The sequence below is a fragment of the Euprymna scolopes genome, chromosome 26, assembly GCF_053919585.1.
Source record: "Euprymna scolopes isolate OS-2025 chromosome 26, ASM5391958v1, whole genome shotgun sequence".
Taxonomy (NCBI): Eukaryota; Metazoa; Mollusca; class Cephalopoda; order Sepiida; family Sepiolidae; genus Euprymna; species Euprymna scolopes.
This window is the reverse complement of record NC_136507.1, coordinates 56,742,072-56,767,410: the sequence shown is the minus strand read 5'-3', so window position 1 is coordinate 56,767,410 and position 25,339 is coordinate 56,742,072. Positions and strand designations below refer to the sequence as shown.

The 25,339-nt window shown below is 32.5% G+C and overlaps 1 protein-coding gene across 5 annotated transcripts in view; it reads right to left on the bottom strand.

Moving 5' to 3' along the window:
* The window catches only part of LOC145248073 (uncharacterized), a 430,627-nt gene that overhangs the window by 83,763 nt on the left and 321,525 nt on the right, over nucleotides 1–25,339 (bottom strand). For 3 of the 5 annotated variants that reach the window (XM_080109850.1, XM_080109846.1, XM_080109847.1), the window contains exon 2: nucleotides 8,726–8,879. Coding sequence is in view for 4 of the 5 variants with exons in the window: in XM_080109846.1 (XP_079965972.1) it covers nucleotides 8,726–8,879 (154 nt within the window). In the remaining variant the exon portion in view is untranslated. Of the gene's footprint in view, nucleotides 1–8,725; nucleotides 8,880–22,825; nucleotides 22,899–25,339 lie in introns of all 5 variants that reach the window. The other 2 variants (XM_080109849.1, XM_080109848.1) reach the window with 1 other exon arrangement.

The window sequence follows — 25,339 nt, the reverse complement described above, 5'->3', positions numbered from 1 at the left end:
ACTAGACTACCTGTGACCCGTTGGGTCAGTAGGTTATATTAGCTATGGAATTAATGTATGGGCGTGACACTTGTGACATAAAGAAAATAGTTTTTTTGTGACATAACAGAAACATTTCTATAAAAGTATATTAAAATGAAAAAATAATATAGATAGATTTCTATGAGTTGTTCTGTTTATAATTGTTTATTTTTGAAAAGATAAAAAAAAAATTACAGCCATTGAATTATCAGTGGTTTGACATACTTCTAGGTAAATGTGCACTGAACAGATAACATAATACTTAAAGTTAAATTCAAATTTTGATATATCTTTTAATTTTAACGTGAAAAAAAAAGAACAATTGGGACACTGAAAACGTACACAGTAAAACAATACGTTTTATTGTCGCGTTGATGTTTTATTTGTAACGCAATTTAAAAAAATGTTTTCGGCGTTATTTTTTTATGTTGGTAGTGTAGAAGAAAATGTATGAATGTTTTTAAGGTGTATTAAAAAAATGGAGAATAAATTAAAAAAAGGGAAAGCGATGAGTAAATCGCCGTTGTAAAATGTTCTTATGTTGTCAACGGGTTAAAGTAGATTTATTTGTAAGAAAATTGCATTAAAATAACTTAAACGTAATACGGAAATGAACGATGTAAAAAAAAAAAGTATTGACAATTGTTTATTTGGATAATTTAGACGTGAAAAAAAATTGGGACGCTAAAAACGTACAGTAAAACAATATGCGACAATACAACGTATCATTTTACTGTCTCGTTGATTATTTAGTATAATATATGAAACAGGTCGATGATTATACGTATCATTTGGAATCATGTTTTACGTTTGTTTCCCATATCTTGAAGTTTTTTATTCAATAAATTTAAGATATTCGCTTTTCTAAGGACGTCCGTTTGTTCGAACGAAACCGGTTCAGCGATTTGTGGCAATTTGTTTATGCTGTTATGGGTTTATGTTAATGTACGCATACGCAACCGGAAGTCGTAAACCGGATGTTGGGTTACAACACTCGTTACAAGGTCATTTGAGTTTTATAATTATATAGATAGTAATAGAAATATACTGACCAAATTTTAGGTAAAATCATGAACCCTAATTAAAGTTATGAAGAAAAATGTAATGCATCCAATACTTTTGCATGGCACTATATATATATATATATATACACACACACACTATATATATATATATATATATATATATATATATATATATACAATACATGTATACATGCATAGATACATACATCTATATACACATACATACAATCCGTATATATATGATGATTGCAACGTCTTGTCAGACGAGTGCCACTCCCTCAGACACTGAAAGTTCATGAGCCTGAAAATGACATTTAGCCCTGCCGGCGAATTCACATGCTCAAACAGACATGACACTGAAGACGGTCATTGGTATATGTACACATGCATACATATCACACACATACATACATACATACATACATACACAATATGCACACATACATATACATACATTCATACACACGTGCAAACATACATAAGATGGTCATTGGCATACATATAAATATATACACGCATACATACATATCTATAAACATACGCTCATATATACCTATATATAGACACAGTGCATAATACATATACATACCCACATGCATACACACACATATACATCCACATATACACACACATATATATACATACACTTACCTACATATACATACACACATACACATGCATACATACACATATGTGCATACATACACATACATGCATACAAACAAATGTATATACATACACACACAAACATATATACACATATACATACATATACACATAGATATAAATACATATACACACATGTACATATATAAATATACATACACATATGCATAGATACATATAATGATGGCAGATCAATTGTTACATGCATCCAGCATTTCAGGCCTACACACATCACAGCTTTTTTATCGCCACAGGACTTTTTTTTTATAGACAAATGCCTGAGGGAGTATCTATACAAAGATGATGTTACAGAGTTTTAGCTTTGTACGACAGCTAAATCTCTCTCCTGGTTCAAAATGTTGACATCCAGCAACAAGAGCAAGATAGCCAGCAACAAGTCAAACTGCAGACCAGCTTAATGCAGGTACTGGTCTCTCGCTTTGTGTTTTTTTAAATCAGAGATTTGCTTCTCCTAGAAGGGTTGCCTTCACCACGGCTTACGGGAGCCCTCTCCACCCCACACACACATGGAAATAAACACATGCATACATACAGATGTATGCCAACATACATATGCACACACATGCAAACATACACGCGTAGAAGCACACATATACGCATATACATACACATGCGTATATATACGTACACATAATACACATGAAGGAACATTCCAAAAGTCTTAAATACTCAATCATCAGGACGACGATGATGATGATGGGCACGATTAAATGAGATTGACAAAAAAAAAAAAAGGCACGGATTTACATCTTGTTCTTATTTTTACAAAAAAGTTTGTCTATAAGACTAACCCTTTTGGAATAGAAAATGATGATGATGTAAACAATTTCACACATTATTTCACAAATAAAATCGACGACCAAATCAAACGTAAACACAATCCAACTGTCATATAATAATTTTCTACTTCAAAAGTGTTAGTCTCAACCAAACTTTATTTAAAAAAAAAAAAAATGTAAGCGTCTTTATTACATGACACTTGGATTGTGTTTACGTTTGATTCGGTCGTCGATTTTATTTGTGAAATAATGTGTGAAATTATCCACATCATCATTTTCTACTCCAAAAGTGTTAGTCTCAACCAAACTTTTTATTTAAAAAAAAAAAAAAAAAAAAAAAAAAAGTGCTTCTGTGCCATTCCTTTGTTTCCATTTTCTGACTTTGCAAGTGACGAGCCTTATTGTTCTTGGTGTCAAGGGTAAACACCTGCAACACTGCACATTAACAAATAAGCAAGACCAATGAGGATGACTTTGTGCAGACCAGACAATCCTGAGCCATAATATTTGCGAGCTCTATGCTAAAGTTCAATTCGTATAACAAACAAAAAAAACAGCAACAACAACTGTGCCACAATTGCTTTTTTTTTTTAAATGAAAATCTACTTTTCCTGTTGATCAACAGAAAATAAATTTTTAAAAAGTTTTTTTTTTTTTTAATTTATTTTTTTTAGTTTCGTTGCATAAAAATAACCCTGTAATGGAAACTTTGCATATTCTTTAATCTAAAAAACATTTGTCGCCCAAGTCAAGTGGAAAAATTCCGATTCATTCGCGAGACATTTTGTAACAGATGAAATATAAAACTTTGCAGAAAAATTCCGTACTTTATTTTCTATTAAATTTATAAACTTTGCATTCCAACCACACATACCAAAAGAAAATTATTTTCTGACTACATTTTTTTTTTCTTTTAAATAATTTGCTAGAAAATATTTTTATCAAGTTTCATATTAATTAGTTTTATCTTTTTTATTTTACAGAAGCCACATGAAGCCACTTGGTGCAAAGAGCTAACAAGAATGAAAAATGATTATTGAAAACACTGGAGATGCCTATTAACCTTAGACTTGAAGAAAAAAAAACTCGAGGCTGTAGTTAGAAGGAAAACAGTTAGCGGGAAGAGAGTTCCACAATCTTGCAAGTTTTTGTAAAGAAGCTACTGGAATAGGAAGTTGTATTACAATGTGGTATCAAAATTAATGAAAACCATGAGACCAACAAGTTTAACGAGCTGGAACAAAGGAAGCAGGGAATAGATCAGACAATTCTGAGGAACACATGCCATAGAATATCATTCTTTAATGAAGCAAAAAGTCATCTACTTCTACTGCTATCATAAATCATTTAGAGCAGAGTTTCTCAACCTTTTTCGCCCCTCCCCCTCCTAAAAAACTCAGATACTTACTACTACCCCCTTCTCTACATGCCTCTTTAGCCAATTAATAAATCGCTTAAAAATATGCGTCGGCAGTTATAGAGTCAACTTCAAAAAAGGTTGATATGCCTCTGCACTGATAAACTGAATCGACTAACGATTTGTTTAAAATAAGCATCGGTCGTCCTAGACTACAGAAAATGAGCAGGTGATTGCAGTTTCAAAAGGATTTAAATACTGTTAAACAGAGAGGTCAGAAGAGGTTTCAGTTTTAGAAGAGTTGCTATGATGCTAAACTGATAGACTAAACAAGGGTTTCCAACTTTTTTCGGCAAACGCCCCATAGAAAACCCTAATACTTACTACCACCTCCTCCCTCCATGCATCTTTACATAATAATGTGAGTAGTAGTGGTAGTACATAATTAAGGTGAAACTAAATAATTGAATATTCATACAGTTTATTCAACAAAATTCTACTCTGTCGATCAAAAAGGAACAGTAACAACTATAAATCAAGTGAGTCCATTAATATATAGTATAGCATTGCTAATACAATAATCAATAAAATCAAAATCAAAATAATAATCACAGGAATCACCGATCAATGTGAAGATTGTTGTTGATGATAAGCAATAAGTTTTGGAAAATTTGGTTCCATATTTGATTAAAAAAATTATAGATCACGTTTCGCTACATCCATTCGATTTCTATTCCCAGGACTCATTCAATGGATGAGAAAAATTTGTTGAAGATGTGAATCAGAAACCAATCAGATTCAGGGAATACTTATGAAGCTTTGTCAACATTATGATTCATAAATTAATTTTTCCAATTAAAAATATGATGCAATCAACTGCCACATGAATTGTGAATCCAATAAAATGGGTTGAGAAACACCTAATGTTACTAGAAACTCTCAGTCTTTCACTGTCCTCATTAAAAATCTCAGGGACTCCCCTACGATAAATTTGGCCATCGCCCATCTGAAGTTTTGTAACGCCCCTCCCCCTCCCGGTATGGACCCCATTGGGAAACACTGATTTAGAGTCTTAGCTTTCACGGCAAAATTTACATTTTCAATTTGCAGAGAGAACTGTCAAATGAGGAAAAAGGAAGGCAAGGCAAAGCAAGAGGGAGTGAGGAAAAGGATGAGAGAAAAAACAGAAAAGAAAGAAAGATAAAGTGAAAGAGAGAAGAAAAAGCAAAATCATGTCAAAATAAACAATTTCAGTTTTCAGAGAGAACTTTCATAAAGGCAAAAAGGAAAGCAAAAGAAGAGGAGGAAGAGAGAAAAATCAGAAAAGAGACAAAAAGATAAAATGAGAGAAGAAAGAAAGTAAAAATTAAGTAAAATAGCAACAAAAAATAAGCAGGTAAGGGGCTAGTGATTTGGCAAAAATCAGATTAAAACAAATAAATAAAAAAACGAATTCGGCCCAACTCACATTCATGGGGATTCTAAAAATGCAAGCAAAAATCCACTGTTTCTTGATTAAAAGAAAACTCGGAATTTCACTGAAAAGCTGAGTATTCACATTTCTTATATGCATAAATAATGAAAGCTGTCCATCTTTTCCTCCTCCAGCATCCAATGCAGACATAAACTCCATATCATAACAAGACCAAAATTAACATTAAATTAAAACAGATTCCATGTATATACTGTTGAAATGGTAGCGTTTCAAATCTTAGCTTGAAACAGTATAGCTAAACTAAAGAGCCATGCATATGTTATAAACGATTATAAAAAATAGTACATAATATTGTATTAAGTTTGAGTCTAAAATGGAGTGTAGGGGACGTTTTGTTATGTATATTCTAAAAATGGTATTGGAAAGAAGACTGGATGTTTGTGCATTATTTGTTGTCTGAAGACAAGTTTAGAAAGTCTTTCATAGTAGATGTGTAATTGCTGATTGGCATAGTGATAGATATTGAAGATAGTGAATGAGCAGACGGTGCAATATGAAAAAGTGATCCTAATTAGATTTCTATTGTATTTATCAGACAGTATTTCAAGTCAAAGGATCAGGACTTATTAGTGTGAGAGTAGGTTTCATACTCTTGTGCTGAAATTACTAAGCAAGAAGAAAATAGGCGAGGAGATGAATATAAAAATTGCCAAATTGAAATTAAACTAAAGATTTCTTTTCTGAAAATACACTAGAAGCAGTTAGATTCCAAGAATATGCTGTTCAAATGATGAAGTTTGAAATCTTAGCTTGAAACACTTGTTACCGATTGTCCAATTCAATTCATTCGTGTGACATTTTATGGCTAAAAAGAATATGAAACCGAATTTTCTATCTACTATCATATACAAGGAATTTTGTCTGTATGTATGTGTGTGTGTGAGTTCGTTCCCTATCAACTCGAAAACGGCTAGGCTGATTTTTATGAAAGTTCACACGAAGGTATTTTATGTGCCTGGCAGTGTTCTTAGATAGATTTTATATCAAAATGTCTTTGATAAGTATTGATAATCAATAATCGAAAAAATTCGATGGAAGAAGGACCAGGCGATTCTGACTAAAGTTAACACCTTACACAGCCTACAATCACCAGTGCATTTGAGAAGTTTTATTACAATACAAGCCGAAAGGCCTGCCATATATAATCAACAGTAGGTTTAATTGAAGCATGATTCTTAACTTTTTCTTTTTAAACTTAAATGAAAGAGATAAAAAAAATTTTTAATTAACAAAATAAATAAATAAAAATAACCAAGCAATATGATAAATGAATTTGAATGAAACTAGAATTTTTTTTGCTGGAAGCACATACAAATAAGTGACTACAATGCATACAAAATAGAATTTTATATGAAACTTTTGTTTATGGAGATATACCAACAAAAGAAATAGGGGAAATTCTGACCTTACTTTCTATAAATATTTTAGATATTAATTGTAATAAAGTTAAATGAAATATGTAGAAGGCAGTGCAATGCAGAGGGAACAGAAAGACACAAACTGGAGCAGGTGAAAAAGTTTTAATAATACAAATTACAAATACATGTGTATGAAATGTATAAATATATACACACGTATTTGTATTAATAAAATTATTCTTCATCTGTGTCTTTCTGTTCCCTCTGCATTGTACTGCCTTCTACATATTACATTTAATTACATACTATACAATTCTTCAAGAAAACTACATCCACCTCTTAATTGTAATAAGTAAATATAAATAGTTTGGAAGGTTTTCATGGAATAAATGCCAAAAACACATAGATTTGAAAATAGTTGCAAAGTGTTGGCAGAGAGCGAGATCAGCATAGTGTCGTGCAAAATCCATTCCTTTCATCTATCAGCATTGGGTAAAATTGTTGACATGTACTTTGTTAGGTATTAGATGTCTTCGTTTTTGTCTTTGTGGATTTCATGGATGACTAGCAGGGGTGTCGGCGTTGCCTGGGTGTTTGTTGATGTGTGTGTGAGTGTATGAAAAAAAAAGTGTCAGTAGGCAGGTAGGCTTGAACCTAAAGCCTTGAAGTGAAGTCGGAAAAGAAAGTGAAAGAAAACGTGATATCTTACCGCGAAGCCAGGAGGGCAGAGGAAGTGAGAATCGTTAAAATTAAACGATTAAAAAGTTAAGTGAATGAGTTGACACAGGTGTATAAACATCATGCACTTAACTTTGACTGCAAGCCAGTTAAGCTTGAAGCTTTCTGCATATTTGTTTGTTTCCCCAAAATGTTGAGGAAAACCAGCTCCCCAGGAAAAAGGGAGTGTCCATAACGGGTTTTCCCCACATAGATTAAAGCTCATTGCTTTCTGGATGTCCCGGCACGAAAGGCCGAGAAGCTGACTTCGTTTTCGATTTAGTTTCGCTTTTATACGAAAAACATGAACAAACATGCAAGAAGACAGAAAAGCGTGAATTTTATAAAATAAAAGTCGGTCAAATAAAAGATAGACACGACGTCCGTTTGCAAATCGTAGATATTATAATATAGGGAGTATATAAAAAGTTCTAAGAAATGGTAACACCCCCAAAGCCCCCCCCACCTCAAAAGCCTTTGCCAGACATACAAAAAAGCACGCACACACACACACATTTTTGCTTTTATATTATAGACTAGCAGGGGTGTCTTGCGTTGCCCAGGTATTTTGAGGTGTGTGTGGAGAAAAAAAAAATTGTAGTAGGCAGGCAAGGCTTGAACCAAAAACCTTGACATGAAGGCGTAAAAAAAGTGAGAGAAAACGTGACATCTTACCAGCCTTGCTACAACGGGACAGGAAGTGAAAAGCGTTCTAATTCAGCAATCAAAAAGTTGACATGCAGAAAGTGAAAGAGTTCACGAAGGAGAAGAAATGAAATCACGCACTTAAGTTTGGCTACAAGCCAGTTAAGCTTTTAGTTTCCAGCTTCCCCACAGTGATCAAAGCTGATTGCCTTCTACACTTGCTGGCCACAAAGGCCAGTGAATCAATTTTTTTTTTTTTTTTAAATCAATTTAGCTTTTATATGCAAAAAGCCAAACAAACACGCGAGAGGAAGAAAGTGCAAAGTTTGTAAAAATCACTCAAATAAAAGATAGAGACGACCTCCTTTTGTAAATCGGAGATATTATAATCTAGGGAGTATATAAAAAGTTCAGAAACATAGTACCCCCCTCCCCCAAGCGTTTGCTGGGCATACAAAAACGTGCGCGTCACTTTTGTTTTCGTATATATAGATGATAAAAGCCGGTTCGCAAACGAAAGATATATTCAAAGTGACAACATACAAAAGAAACCATTAATTAATAAACTGTATGAAATATATCAATAGAAATGGTTCGATAACTTATATCACAAAAAGTCTTAAATTCAAATGTGCACTTACTGTTGTCTTCGATTTTGGTTGGTGTGACGCTATCAGGGGAGGTAATTCCAGATTCGGAAACAGCTGTTGGTGAGGGTGTTGTATCTGTATTGTTACGGTTTTCTTTCCTATCAGTAATATCAATATTATCGATTAGTACCCCATCGGATGTCTCCTATAAAAAACAAACAAAAGGAAACAGGTTTAAAATCGACTAAAATTAATCAGTATACATCGAGTAACAAAATAGAAAATAAAACATTTGTGGCAGACCAACGAATGAGTGATGAAAGTCACAAAGATGTCAGGGCACATCTGTAAATTCTATTTTTAAATCAAGCATCACAGACAAAACAAAATGCTATTTCGAACTTAAGCTCGAGACAAACTATACAACAAAAACCTTGTTTAGCTACAACCACTGTAAATAAGTTTCCTTTCTTCCTCTTTATACCTAAAACTAAACAGAATTTTTATAAGCAGTTTCTTTCTAAAAACTACACGTCTGTGGAATACACTTTTCAAGTCCAATGTAAACAAATTCTTGTTGAGCAGTTCTCTTAAATAATCAAATTTTGTCTAGTTTCAATATTACCAATCATCCCCGTGTTTATTTCAGTCTACCTGACATTCTCACTAAACCTTATCCTAAAGTTGCCTTTTTATCTTGATAAGCAGTGAGTTTTTAGTACATTAAAAAACAAAAAAAAAAACTTAAGTGTGATAGACCAAACAAAATAGTATTCTTTTTTAAATAATTTCAAACCAACAGAACACGTGGAAATTCCACGATAGTTGAACATTTTTAAAACACATAAAATGAATAATAAAAAAAACCCCAACAAATAACGACGAATTTAAAACAATATTCTTTTTTTCTTTTTTTTTAACCTTTTGAAACTAAAAAAACTAGAATTGATTTTTAAAAAATTAGATATTTTTCAATGAAAATTCAACACAAAGCATATTGTTTTGTATATTTTCTGAATAATTTTTTAATATAAATTATAAAAATACAGATGTCTATTCACTTGCACATTTTTTTTTTTTTTACAAACTTAGTCTCCTCTAAACATGACTTTTTTAATCATAAAATAAAATAGTCAAATTGAAACCGTAAACAGTTATTTTTTGTTTTTTTTGGGGGGGGGGAATTTTTGGAGAAGAAATAGTTTTAATGATTTTTAACTGATAAAGAGCGATCATAAAGGGAGGTAATTAATTTCTCATTAATTTTTGTGATTATGTTTTTTTGTGTAACACTGGACGTACGGACAAGTAAATTAATATTTAGATCTCTTCAGTCAATCCAACCCTCATTTCACAAACACATGACTATGGTCACAAATGCACATTAATTTTCATAAAGCTTGTCCATATACTTATTTAGACTTAGGAACCTCTGCATTCTGTAATGCATGAGGCAGTCAAAATATACCATCATCTTTAGTGTGAAACCAGATTCACAGTATCCCTTCAGTTTCTTCCAGTTCATTTTTAGTTTTCCTTTTATTTCCATGATGAGTCCTTAGAGTACCTGGTTATCAATTCTCACTGGGGCCAATCTTAGGATATGTGTGAGCCAGTCTAGACATTATTTGCAGATTATCGACATTACCAATTGTTGGTTAATACAGTTTCTAACCTCTTGGTTGGTACTTCGATCGCTCCATTTGATTCCTAGAATCTTTCTAAGTCATTTAGAATCAAACATATATATATTTTTTTAACTCATGTTCACCCCTTACAAAGCATATCGCCACTTGGACGCAAGGGGCTATGTCTAGGAAAGATTAACAAGATATTTGTTTATGTTACATTTAAACTTTTGCATATCAGTACAGCCAGGGAAGCAGGTAGCAGGAAGGGAATTCCAGTCTAGCTGTTCGAGGGAAGAAACTATTAGAATAGAAAGCTTTCTGGCATTTAGGGACATCAACAGTGAAGGGTGAGATCTTATTGCTAAGCAGGTTTATCGGGAATATGTACATCCAGGAGGTACAAGTGAAACGAGTTCATCAGAATATATTCCATTAAAATATTTGTAAAACAGGCACAGTGATGCAACATTGTGGCGATGAGACAGGGGCTGGAGCTTAGTTGATAAAGTGGGACCAATTAAGTTGGCAACTCTTTTTTGGACCCTATTTAAGAGGGAGAGACTAGTGGTAGATGTACCATCCCAAATGTGGCAACAATATTCCGTGCATGGGCGAATGGTACAGGATACTCTCAGCTCGATAGAGGGAACCCACCTTCTTTACAGCAGCCTTTGCAATGTCCTCTATTTGTTCCAGTTCATATTGCCTGCAAATGTTAATGTGTTTAATTTTCTGTCTTGGCTGATTTTGAAATGCAAAGTTTCACTTTTTCATAGCAGTAGTGTGACAAGACGTTGCTGTTATAAAATCTTAATTTGTTTCCGAGAGTGAATATACATGGTTTTTAAACACAGTAAGATTTATCAAAAAGACTGCAGACAATTACATTTAAAAATAAAAACATAAGTTTGCTCTGAATAGAAAATGGTGAATAAGTACTAAAACTTATTCTTGGTCACTTGTTTTTTTTTTATATTGAATATTTTAGATAGTGGAGAAAACTACAAATAAGATGAAAAGTACTAGAAGCAGGAGAATAGAAATAAGCGGTAGAGGATAAGGAAGGAAAGGAATTGCAGTAGCAGCATAAGAGTAGGAGAGTAAGTGGATAATGTAAATAAATAATTGACGTAAATTAAGAAGAAAATACTATTTTTAAAATAATGAAATATTGTAAAAATGATAATATAGTGTTCAGGGCTGGGATCAAGAGTACAAAAGGGGTCCTTGATATTGGGGAATATCAGATGATCCTTCTAGTATTGATTATTACAACCAACATAAGAAAAAAAAATGTATTTAAAAAAATTCATAAACACAATCAATAATTTACAAGAAGCAAAAAAAAAAAAATGAGTAAGAAGAAGAGGAGGAGGGGAGGAAAAGTAAAAGAAAAATATGTAAAAATTATGAATCCGTTTGGAATTATTTTTGGTTAAAATCAATTTCAGTTAAATCCAATTGACATGAAAGACATTTTTTTATGCAAGGCATTTTTTTCTTCTTATATTTATAAAAGTAAATAAAAAAAAACCCAGAAATAATATTAAAAATAAGCCCACAAAGAAAGACAAACGAACGCCGAAAAACTCGGGAGTCAGCTTCAATTTCTGAAAAGTAATGATTCGAATAGATCTAAAAATAAAACAAGAAAACTGTTTATCTTTGATTTATCAGAAATTCTTTTTTTTTCAAAGAACCAGGTCTCCTGCATAGAGATTGATGGTTGCACGCGTGTGTGCACGTGCACATTTGTACGTGAATTCATGCCGATTATCTTCTGCATCTGTGCCGCTCAACGAATTACAGGAAGTTGATGCTGAATATAAATAAGGCTTCATTGTTGCTTAAGCAAAGTCATATTTATAATAAGATGAGTAAACATCACATTAGGTGCCTGGCAAGGCCACAGGAAAGACAACAGAAGTAGCAAAACTGAATCTGCCTATCAGACATATATATATATATATATATATATGCCATTTTTTTTTTTTGACTTGTCATTCTTATAAAAATACCCAAAATAGTTGGGAAAAAAATTTATCTTTGAGTTATTGAGTTTTTCTTCTTTCTATTTTTCTCGTCAATATATGCAAGGATGCGTGGCATAACAGATAAAGTATTAGGTAAAATTAGCTGATAAGTGACACTCTTCTGGAGGTTGAAGGTTCAATTCTCAGTGCAGGCGATATGACAAATACTAATGTATATTACTAACGACTATCTAATCATGGCTGATGGAATGAGAGCATGCTACCCCTGTGGATTAAATAAAGAGTTCCATTCCATTCAAAATTCTGTGCAGATTTGACATGGTAAACCTAAAGAAGGTCGAAGATTACATCGTCAGAAACGTTGCGTGAAAAACACTTAAGATGGCCTTTGGGTCAAGATCAAAGTGTAGTATCTGTTCTTCAGATGCTAGACTTCAATTTCTTGTTCTCTGTTAGTGGAGGAGAAATCCTTCACGACTGAGACAATTTTTATTTTTGTTCCTTTTCTCCACATTAAAAACGACCCTGGTGTCTAACTCTGTCCCGTGGGGAGGCATTGTAAATAGGAACACTCAAGAGGAGAACAGTAGTGTATATATTTATTATTCATAGTCAAAATTTCAAGGTCAAAACTTAATAGATGTTAATATTTTTTTTTTTTTTTTTAACACCAAAGCATATATAAATAAACAATAAAATTAGATTCCAGAAACCATGTTTTCATTCACCTTTCAAAGAATCCCCTGATATTTACGTAAAATATACGCATCTTTTCCTAGTTCCGTTGGTATTGAAGAAAGTATCCAATGAATCTTTTTGAAACTCCATCCTGTGAGTGTTGTTATTGGTTTTTATTTTACTAAGGTTTCTGGACATTATTTTTAGACTTCTCAAGGAGTTGCACTTCTAGAAAATCCAGGATACACAAAACTATATTTGGTTGTCTATGTGTCAATCAAACGGTTTGTAAGTGTTTCAATTTTTAAACAAAAAAGGTAAATAAAGATATAATTACAGCAATTTAATTTACTACTGCTTATATTATACATAATATACTAGTACACCGCCAATTTTATTTATTTGTGTAGATTCTGTATTTATTATTACAGAGTTAATTCTCTATTGATTATTATATACAGTATATACTAGTGTATCAAAAGTTTTTAACAAAAAATATGAATTGGGTGCCATCAGCAAGAATCGAAATGAAAACATTTATCTCGCCAACATTATTTGCTACCATATGACTTAAGGACGGATGGATATCAAAACTTTAGGACTTAATGTAGTTTATTGTATAAATGTATATTTGCACATGTGTAGAGGTGCACATTAAGTCGACTTATGCCCGGCACATTCCAATTTTTCAATTTTAACTCCTTAGCAGCTATTTTTACTGACTAAAAACTAAATCAAATCGGTTCCATAGGTCTGAATCCCCAATTTATCAAGTTTCAAGTCTTTAAAACCAAAATTGACAAAGTAGTTTGGTAGAGACCGTTCTGCATACACACAAACAGACAAAGTTACTTATATATATAAGAACTCAATTAAATTTTCTATTTTGGCTGTATTAGATCTTTTATTTGGTTGGGATTACTATATAAATAAATATTAATATTTATACTTGCATTAAGTTTACATAGGCTTTTGGCTTGTAAACTTAATTTTTACTTCTTGATTTTATATATATGTGTGTGTGTGTGTGTGTGTGTGTGTGTGTGTATTTAGAGAGCGTTCTTTCATTTATAGTAATGTAGACAATTTCTGTCTACATGTTTTTTCATTCTTTTTAATTTTCTTGTTTTAAGCAAAAACTGGCTGATGTAGCTGCCATAATCATTTTTGATCGAAGGACTTTTAAATCTGTCTGGATCCATCGTCATGGATAATTAACAGAACTGATTTTAACATATTTATAGAAATGTTTTGTTTTGTTTTTTTTCTTAGTAAATCACATGTTAGTAAATATGATAATTAGTATATATTACTTTGAACGGTCATCTGTGAACACATACCATGCATAAGGTGGAAGAAGCAAGGGTTATAGCCTTTGATATATCCAAAGCCTTTGACAAAATCTGGCTGGAAAGTTTCCTAATGAAAACTAAATCATATGGCTTAACTAAATATATACTAAATATAATTAGATTCTTCTTAAACAAGGAGACCATCCAAGTTACTCTTGATGGACGTACATTCAAAGAGAATAATATTAATGTGAGAGTGCCTCAGGTGTTGATCTTTGGACCTCTATTATTCTTGATATTCATAAATGACCTCCCTGATAACATTGTGTCTGAGATAGGTATATTTGCTGATGATACAATGCTCTATAACAAGCAAGAGGGAAAAACGAATGTACACATATCTAAGGCGACGGCAGAATCTTTAGAAGGCCTCCTTGTTTTATTGGTATTTCCATGGCAGGTGCTCGTCTGAAGTCCAATCTCTGGTTCCCCCCTCGCCAATCTTTTACAAAAAACACCCGTCTAGCTGAATCCACTGTCAAAAACTTTCCCCACTCTTTATCTATGCCTAAATCAAAACGTAGATTCCATGAACAAAGCTTCTTTCTTAGAACTGCACGCCTGTGAAACTCTGTTCCGTCTGCCTGCTTCCCTCCTGACTACAACTTGGATGTCTTCAAGTCCAACGTAAACAAATTCATGATGAACCACCCCCTTAAGTAGACACTTTAAATATCCACACTAACGTACTGTACTTACAATAACCCTTATCCCTGAGTGGCTTCCGGGCCTTGATAAGTGGTGACCACCTTGTAAAAAAAAAAAAAAAAAAAAAAAAAAGGCTACAGTAGAATGGGACCGTAAATGGATGATAACATTTAATGCTACTAAGACTGAGCTGCTTTCCTTTAACAATTGCAAGAAATCTTCCCAACTACCAATAGCCATAACATCCTTCCTGAGAGTTCTTCTTTCAAACTCCTCAGCTTAACATTCACAGAAAATATGAATTGGAACAAATACATTGAGGACATTGCAAAGGCTGCTGCAAAGAAGGTGGGTTTCCTCTATCGTGCTAGTAGATTACTCACACCTGTACCTCTACAAAGCCATCATTTGCCCATGCATGGAATATTGTTGCCACATCTGGGCTGGTGCATTTACCGCTAGTCTCTTCCTCTTGGACAGAGTCCACAGAAGAGTCTTCAATCTAATATGTTCTGTACTGTTAAATAAACTCCAACCCCTGTTCCATCGCTCACTGTTGCATCATTGTGCTTGTTTTAAGAGTATTTTAATGGAATGTGCTCTGATGAACTCATTGCACTTGTACCCCCTCAATATACAAAACGTTGACAAACTTGCTTAGCAACAAAATCACACCCCTTCACTGTTGAGGATATCGGAAAGCCTTCTACTCAAATAGTTTCTTCCTTAGGACCGCTAGACTTTGGAATTCCCTTCCTGTTGCCTACTTCTCTTACTACTGACAAGCAGAAATTTAAATGTAATATAAACCGACATCTTGCTCATCTTCCCTAAACATGGTCCCAAACAATAGCCCCTTACGTCAAAGTGGCAATATGACTTGTTTGGGGTGAACATAAAAAAAAAAAAAAAATTAAAATAAAAGAAAAGGTTACTTAAGAATATTCTTACACTTATTGAAATTTATTTTATTAATATTTGTTTTGCTTTAATTAGTAATGGTTCTAAATATAATGTTTGTTTTTTAATGGTATATTCAAGAATAGATGAGTTGTTGACTAAAAGTTTCCAAAATTGGAGGCGGGGAGAAAAATGTTGATTAGTAAAGTGTTTAGTAATGTTGAATGTTGTCTGAAAGTTGTGGTAGTCACGTGACATAAATAATATATGTAATAACATGTGATTTATAGAAGAGTGGAGGGTTAAGCACACACACACACTGCTTTAAATTTGTTAAACTCAGTCCTGTTAATTATCCCTGATGATGGATCCGGACGAATCTGAAAGTACTCGGGTTAAAAATGATTATGGCATCTACATCAGCCAGTTCTTATCTGAACCAAGAAAATTAATAAGAAAATTGGAAAGGATCAAAACCCAAATATGTAGACAAGAATGGTCTATATTATTTAATGAAACACACACACACATATGTATATACATATCTATAATATAAATCTCACCTGTCTGTTTAAATGTATGTATGTATGTATGTATGTATGTATGTCTGCCTAAGATTTTAAACAGAAGCGATAGATTTTCTCGAGATCAGTATCGTTTTGAAGTTTGATGTCTTGGACGACAAATATTGAAAAATTGGCCCAAAACATTAAATTTCTTCACCCTCAAACGGGCAGTTTTCTACAAGGAGGGGTCGATTTTTTTGTGAACAATTTTTGCAAGTCATCGTATTGGTTGAATTGATTTTGCCTAATTTCAACGTTCCGAAATTCCGGTTGCATCATGAAGTAGGGGTAAAACGTCAGATTTTCTTTCACTTTCTTTTTCGCCTTCGTGTCATAGGTTCGAGCCTGCCTGCCTACTACGACTTTTTTCTTTTTTTTGCTCAACACTCACCTCCAAACACCCAGGCAATGCTGGGCACCCACGCTAGTATATGAGAGATTATATATATATATATATATATATATATATATATATATATATAGTTATTAAGTTGTCTTATTTGTGAAGGAAAATTACTTAATATAACAGAAAACGGTATACACGTTTAAATAGTGTGCAATACTACACTGTATTGAAACGGCATTCAATCTATGCAAGTTGAACCCTCTTCCTCCAAAGGAGGAAGTTTCATGAGAGTATGAAATTCACAAGTGGTCTCCAGTCACATGTATATCTCCATTAAGGAAGATGACGACGTTAGGTTTTTGCAGCTCTTGCGAGGAGGTGTCGATGTCCTGCTACATACAACACCTGCTTTCCTAAATGGTCGTTTGCCTGGTACTGATCAGGCTCAACGTTGCTTAACTTATGCTGTGTATATATATATATATATATATATATATATACACTTATGTGTTTTATTTTTTTATTACCGTTTTATCTGTTTGGTTACATATGTTTCGGATGTTGGACTATGTTTACGATCCAACAGCCTTGTCAGACCTTACAAAAATGGTTGTTAGTATTTGGAAGAAATGTTTTAGAAGAAATACAAGAAAAAAAAGGGGGGTAAGAGATAATAAGGGGGAGGGAGACGGGTATCGACAATATTTAAGATTTGAAGGTTAAAATACATTAGATTGTAGTGTGTGTGGGGGGGTAGCAGATTTAAGTAGGCATGGGTGGAGATATATGGATATAGGGAGGGAGAGGTGGAGAGAGGATGGTAAAGAAAAAAGAAAGGGGTTAAGGAGAGGTGAGGGGAGGAGTCTCAATTTTTAGGTTTTAAAATTTTGACTGCTTTTTGCTTGTTTAGCCAGGTATATGAAGTAGATGAGAGAGAGAAAGAGAGGGGGGGACAGAGAGAGAAAGGGTTTGTGTAGGTGTCATGTGTTTGACAAGTAAAAGGTTCCATTTAGAATTTTCGTAGTCGGTATAAGTCGACTTGTTCATTTCAGTTGACAAGGAGTTGTTTTTAGGTAGTTAAGGATTAATACATACGCTAACGCATATATATATATATATATATATATATATATATATATATATATATATATATATAAATACACACATATATGCACACACACATTTTATATTATATATATATATATATATATATACATACATGCATACACCTACATATATACATATACGTGGAGATATAGACCTCCAGTATATATATATATACTAATTTATATGAAATATTGTGAAGGATTACGCGGAAAATATTAAAATCTTTCAAGTTTATGAATGAGGGGAGACAAAAAAAAACCCCAAGAAATCATTTTATGTGTGCGTGTATAGTTTACATATATGAAAATATCCAAACGAAATTGTATTTCTGAAAATAACCATTGCGTTTGCTCCATACCAATTAATCAAACATCTTTCTAATATGCTTGAAAAGCAAAGCAATCAGCGCTTCTATTTAAACAACGATTTAAAAAGAAAAAAGAAAACTTAGCTAATCAATTATGTCAGACAGATGAAAATCAAAGCGAATTTTCCCACAGTTACAGGCGAACACTTCCCGCCTGTAAATTATTTGTGTACAAAAAGAGTTTTTACTTTCAGAAAAGAATCCGACATGCAATTAGCAGCTTGCGTGTAGCGTTTTGGAAAGTGAGGACAGGAACCCTCTCCAAAATTGTCTATATACATTTACATCAAAATAAAACCATTAATCTCAATTGTATTAGCCGTCGTAATCGTCACAGTGGTAGAACAATAGCGAAAAGAAAATTGAAAACATGGCATAAAAAAAAACAATAATAATAAAGACAAATATGTGTATGGGAAGGGGGGATTTTTATTAAGCGCGAAAACAAACGAAATGATTTGCATTGGGTCAGGAATCTACGTAACGCATGCTTTATTTATTTACTAGCAGTTCAACCCGGCTTTGCTTAGGCCCTATGTACTGTTCATAACTTTATGTCCATATCTATATATATATATATATATATATATATATATATATATTAAAAAGTTTGAGTCATGCCCAGGTAACCTACATCTAAAATTTCAAGTGTTTAGACACAAAATTGGCGAAGTTTGGTAGAGTCTGCAAAAGTCTACACTTTCAACTTTAACTTCTTGGCAGCCAAATTTTCGCCCAAAAACTGATTTAAAAGCTTGTTGCATATCTGAATTAAAATTTCAAATGTTTAGACCCAAAATTGGCTGAATAGTTTGCTAGAGACTCCAAAGGTCAAATCTTTCCAACTTTGACTCCTTGCCTGCCAAATTTCGGCCAAAAACCGGTTAAATAGCTTTTCCTATGTCTGATTACACTTTATGTCAAATTTCAAATGTTTAGATCAAAAATTGGCTAAGTAATTTGGTAGAAACCGCAGAGATCAATTTTTTTTTTTTAAATTTTGACCTCACTTTTGACCCCTTAACATTTTTTGGAGGGGTTCAAATCAAATAAAAAGTTTGATCCATATCCAAGTAACCTACATCTAAAATTTCAAGTGTTTAGACCCAAAATTGGCAGAGGAGTTTGATAGAGTTTTCAAAGGTCAAATCGTTGAACTTTGACCTCTTGACCGCCAAATTTTTGGTCGAAAACTGATTGAAAAGATTTTCCCAAATCTCAATACCCCTTATGTCAACTCTCAAATCTGTAGACTGAAAATTGACAGAGTAGTTTGGTAGGGAAATGTACACATATTTATTTTAATATGTTTCAGAAATGACAAAGATCTAGGATCATGTTTCTCAACAGAGATTCATAAATTGTGATTAGGTTGTAGTATCTGTTGTGTCTTTGATTGATAAAGGACAAATCCTTTAAGACTGAATTGGGACAAAAATTAAAATAGTCTAAGAGTTCACCTTGTAGGAGATCTGAACTTTCCTCACATTAAAAACAAACCCTGTACCTAATTGTCCTCGGTGGGTGCAGCGGGAGCAAGTAAGTAGCGGCTTGCTTGTTCAGTTAAAGTTATTTTCAGTAAAAATCAACTATTTGTTGGACACAGGGTCCCCTTGAGATATGATTTATTTTAAGAGTTACACAAGAGTAAAAAGGTGGTTGCTTGTATTTTGCTTAACAACATATCAACAACTTTTCATAGTCTTTAATGTCGAATCCAGTAATTTCAGGAAAAAGTTTTTATGTTTCAAGTTTTTGATAGATCTACAAATATTTATTTCATGAGTTTGGTTTGGTTGATTTGTTTTACAGTACATCAAACCTTTTAAGGTTATTTAATGCTGAATCCAGTGATTTTGGAAACTGTTTTTTTTATTCTTCAAGTTCTTTATATCTTCAAATATTTATTCACAATGCTTGGTTTGATTGTTTTATAAGAAAGAAAATTGCTGGTTTAGATTTGCAGAACATGATTGAGTTTTGCAAACCGAAGGAAACAACAAAGCAAAACCATAACATCAATGTTTGATGCAGTTTAGAAATGTGTAACATTTCATAAAATATAATTTAGAAATGAAAACATTTTAATTTCATAAATATAGTTTAGAAATGTGAAACATTTCAATTTCATAAAATATAGTTTAGAAATGAAAGCATTTCAATTTCATAAAATATAGTTTAGAAATGTGAAACATTTCAATTTCATAAAACATAGTTTAGAAATGTGAAACATTTCAATTTCATAAAACATAGTTTAGAAATGTGAAACATTTCAATTTCATAAAATATAGTTTAGAAATGTGAAACATTTCAATTTCATAAAATATAGTTTAGAAATGAAAACATTTCAATTTCATAAAATATAGTTTAGAAATGAAAACATTTCAATTTCATGAAGTATAGTTTAGAAATGAAAACATTTCAATTTCATAAAATATAGTTTAGAAATGTGAAACATTTCAATTTCATAAAATATAGTTTAGAAATGTGAAACATTTCAATTTCATAAAATATAGGTTAGAAATGTGAAACATTTCAATTTCATAAAATATAGTTTAGAAATGTGAAACATTTCAATTTCATGAAATATAGTTTAGAAATGAAAACATTTCAATTTCATGAAATATAGTTTAGAAATGAAAACATTTCAATTTCATAAAACATGTGTATAAAATATAGTTTAGAAATGAAAACATTTCAATTTCATAAAATATAATTTAGAAATGAAAACATTTTAATTTCATAAATATAGTTTAGAAATGAAAACATTTCAATTTCATAAAATATAGTTTAGAAATGAAAACATTTCAATTTCATAAAATATAGTTTAGAAATGAAAACATTTCAATTTTATAAAATATAGTTTAGAAATGTGAAACGTTTGAGAGATAAAAAGAGAACTTTAATAATGGAATATTCAAATATGTATTTCATATAAAGATCTGGTGTTAGTTCCAGGAAGTCCGTTGATTTCTTAGAACTTTGAAGTAAATGGATTAAGGAAAAAAACTTTAAATTTTGTATTCCTTGTCAAAACTAAATGTCACAATTTTTTAATTTACTGAATTTAATTCCAAATTTTCATTTATATATAAAGTGGTTGTTTAGTGATCTTTTGCTATCTAATAAAACATGTGTAAGAGATAATGAAAATTTAGGCGGTTGCCTAAAAAAAAAAAAAAGAACAAAATAACAAAAACTAATATAAATTCATGAGTGAATTATTAAATGAAAGATGAGGAATAAAAGTTATATATAACTTTATTATATCATCAGAACTACAAGGAAAAGTTAAGAGGAAATTGAAGAAAAAACTCTTTAGGCCATGACATTTCGAAGCTAAATGCTTCTCACAAGAAGAGGAGAAGGGCAATTCTCTATCTATATAAAAGCCAAGTACGTCCAAGGATGGAATACTGCTGCCATATCTGGACAGGAGCTGCTAAAAACAGCCTATCCTGCCTTGACAGAGTACAAAATAGACTTCGTGGCTTAGTGGGGGATGCCCTTTTCTCTACCCTGCAACCTCTCTCCCACAAAAGAGACGTTGCGAGCCTATCCTCGTTTTATCGTTATTTCCATGGCAGATGCTCGTCTGAACTCCAATCTCTGGACCCCCTCGCCAATATTTCACGAAAAACACCCGTCTAGCTGAATCCACTGTGAAAAATTTCCCCCACTCTTTATCTGTGCCTAAATCAAAACGTGGATTCCATGAACAAAGCTTCTTTCTTAGAACTGCACGCCTGTGGAACTCTGTTCCGTCTGCCTGCTTCCCACCTGACTACAACTTGGATGTCTTCAAGTCCAACGTTAACAAATTCCTAATGAACCATCCCCTCAAGTAAACACTTCATCAAATCTCCACACTAACGTACTGTACTTGCAATAACCCTTACCCTGAGTGGCTTCCGGGCCTTGATAAGTGGTGACCACCGTGTAAAAAAAAAAAAAAAAAAAAAAAAAAATATACAAAATGCAAATATAGAAAAAACTGGCTTAATGACCTCCTCTTCTGATAGGAAGTATTCGACTTCAAAATGGCATGGCCTAATGAGTTTTTTTTTCTTAATTTTCCCCTTTAAATGTTCCTTATTGTTCTGCTGATATCATAAAGTTATATATTACGTATTTCTCATTTTTTCATTTAACATTATTGTTTGCTCTTCTTAATAGTGTTGAGCTTTTCTTATCTTGATAAGTTTCCTTTCGTTAAAGATTTATCCTTTGGTAACATTATATATATATATATATATATATATATATATATATATATATATATATATATATATATATATATATATATTGATATAGATAAAACATGCACACAGTCGGATGCAATACACACACGTGCACACACAGTTATACAAACAAAACAATCACATGCATCAAAGTGTTACAATTCACTCAAAAAAATAAATAAATAAATAAAAAAGAAATGGTTATAATTTTTTTCATCGGATAAAAGGGAGATAACTTGTTTTCTTTATTTAAAAGATGACGTTTCACATTCATGTGGATGAAGAAACAAATCGAACTATAAGAAGGTAATAAAAGTAAACCTTGTCGCTTAACGATTCATCCAGCTCCATGGAGGGCTTGCTGTTGTCATAATCGCTATATAATGTGGTGATGCTGGGAAGAGAAAGAAGAGGAGAAGGAGAAAGGTGAAAAGAGGAGGAGATAAGGAAAAAATAGTTCTTTATTGAAGGTGGAATGTTTAGTAAATGGCAAAAATCTATAAGCATGGAAACTAACTGAAATAAAAACATCTCTAAAATATAGATTAGAAATAAAAACATTTTATTTTCATAAAATATAGATTAGAAATGTGAAACATATTTCATTTTATATATTATTTAATTTGAATTCATTATTGAGATGAGTATTATTTATTAATTTATTTCTTGCGGACTATTATCCTCATCTTTATTAGCTGTTGTTTCATGTTTCGGCCAACTAATCCTCTAGCCTTTTACAGGTGGTAATCGCGACGGGATAGGAACTCCGAATCTCCTAACTGCATTCTCAGCTATTATTGTCATCCATAGTTGTTGTACGAGATCTTTATGGTGTGAAAAGAGCTTTTCTTATGAGATAGATTATGGTCAGAGATATGATGAAATATTGGTTGCCGTTACAGATATGTTTGTTTATATATATATATATATATATATATATATATATATATATATATATATAATCTTTTTTTCGGTTTGTTTACATACTTATCTATGATTTAATCTACTAAACATTTCATCTTGTTTAAAAATTGGGAGGGGGGTTAAACTCCCTCATATTGAACATAGATACTATTTACAAAAGAATTAGCTGTGTTCAAAAGGCTTATACAGTTAAAGGCTAAAGTTTTCAGATGACCAAATAGAAGTCTTAGGTAATTAGCAATTTTATTCTTCATGTCGCCCTCACCGAGGATTGAACCATTAACGTCCAGAAGAATGTTACTTACAATAGAATTTCACAGGTCCTTGAATACAATTCTAGTATGAATTTTAGGAGTCTTAACCTAATCTTGTTTTAAATGTATAATCTTACTATTTATCGTAATAGATCTCTATTTACCATTACATGTTGCGTGTTTGTGTATGTATAACATATATATATATATATATATATATATATATATGTGTGTGTGTTATACATATACTAGCATTTCAGACCGGCGTTGCCCGGGTGTTTGGAGATGTATGTTGAGCAAAAAAAAAAAAAAAAAAAAAAAAAAAAAAGTGGTCAATTTTTTAAAAAACTTTGACCCCTATTATGACCCCTTAACATTTATTGTTTTGGGCTCAAATAAAGTTATTAAGTTAGATCCATGTTCAAGGAACCTATATCTAAAATTTCAAGTGTTTATACCCAAAATTGGTGGAGGAGTTTGGTAGAGTTCTCAAACGTCAAATCGTTGAACTTTGACCCCATAACAGCCAAATTTCTGGCCGAAAACCAATCACAAAGATTTTCCCAAATCTCAGTACCCTGTATATCAAATATCGAGTCTGTAGGCTTAAAATTGACAGAGTTATTGCATAGAGAAATGTACACACACACACTTTCACTTTTATAGATATACTAGCATTTCAGCCCGGCGTTTGGATGTGTATGGTGAACAAAAAAAAAGTGATAGTAGGAAGACAGGCTCGAACGCGTACCGCAAAGGAGGAAAAGAATGGGGAAAAAACCTGATGTCTTTGCAGTTACGATCACCACCAAACCTGAAATGACTTATGTTAACATTTAGGCTAGACATTCGAAAGGAGGGGATAACTTAAAAATATCGGCGAAAAAAGCGACCCCCCCCCCTGTAGAAAAGTGCCTAGTTGAAGGTGAAAAAATTAATGTTTTTAGCCAATTTTTCGATATATGTCGTATGAAAGGTCGAACTTTAAAACGATACTGATCTTGGTAAAATCCATCGGCTCTGTCGAAAGTTTTAGGCAGACATGCAAACATACATACATTTATATATTGGTAACTAAACATTTTCGACCCAAGCCGATTAAAAAGCTTGCCCTATCTCTGAATACTCTTTATGTAAAATTTTAAATGTTTAGACCAGAAATTGTCTGAGTAATTTGGTAGAGACCGCAGAGGTCAATTTTTTTACTTTGACCCCTATTATGACCCCTTAAAATTTATTGTTTTGGGCTCAAATCAAGTTATTAAGTTAGATCCATGCCCAAGGAACCTATATCTAAAATTTCATGTGTTTAGACCCAAAATTGTCGGAGGAGTTTGGTAGAGTTCTCAAACGTCAAATCGTTGAACTTTGACCCCCTTAACAGCCAAATTTCTGGCCGACAACCGATCACATAGATTTTCCCAAATCTCATTACCCTGTATATCAAATTTCAAGTCAGTAGACTAAAGTTATTGCGTAGGGAAATGTACACACACACACACACGCACACAGACACGTTCACTTTTATAGATATAGCTAGATATACTAGCATGAGTGCCCGGCGTTGCCCCAGTGTTTGGAGGTGTATGCTGAGCAAAAAAAAAAAGAAAGAAAAAAAAAAGAAAGAGTTATTGCGTAGGGAAATGTACAGACAGAC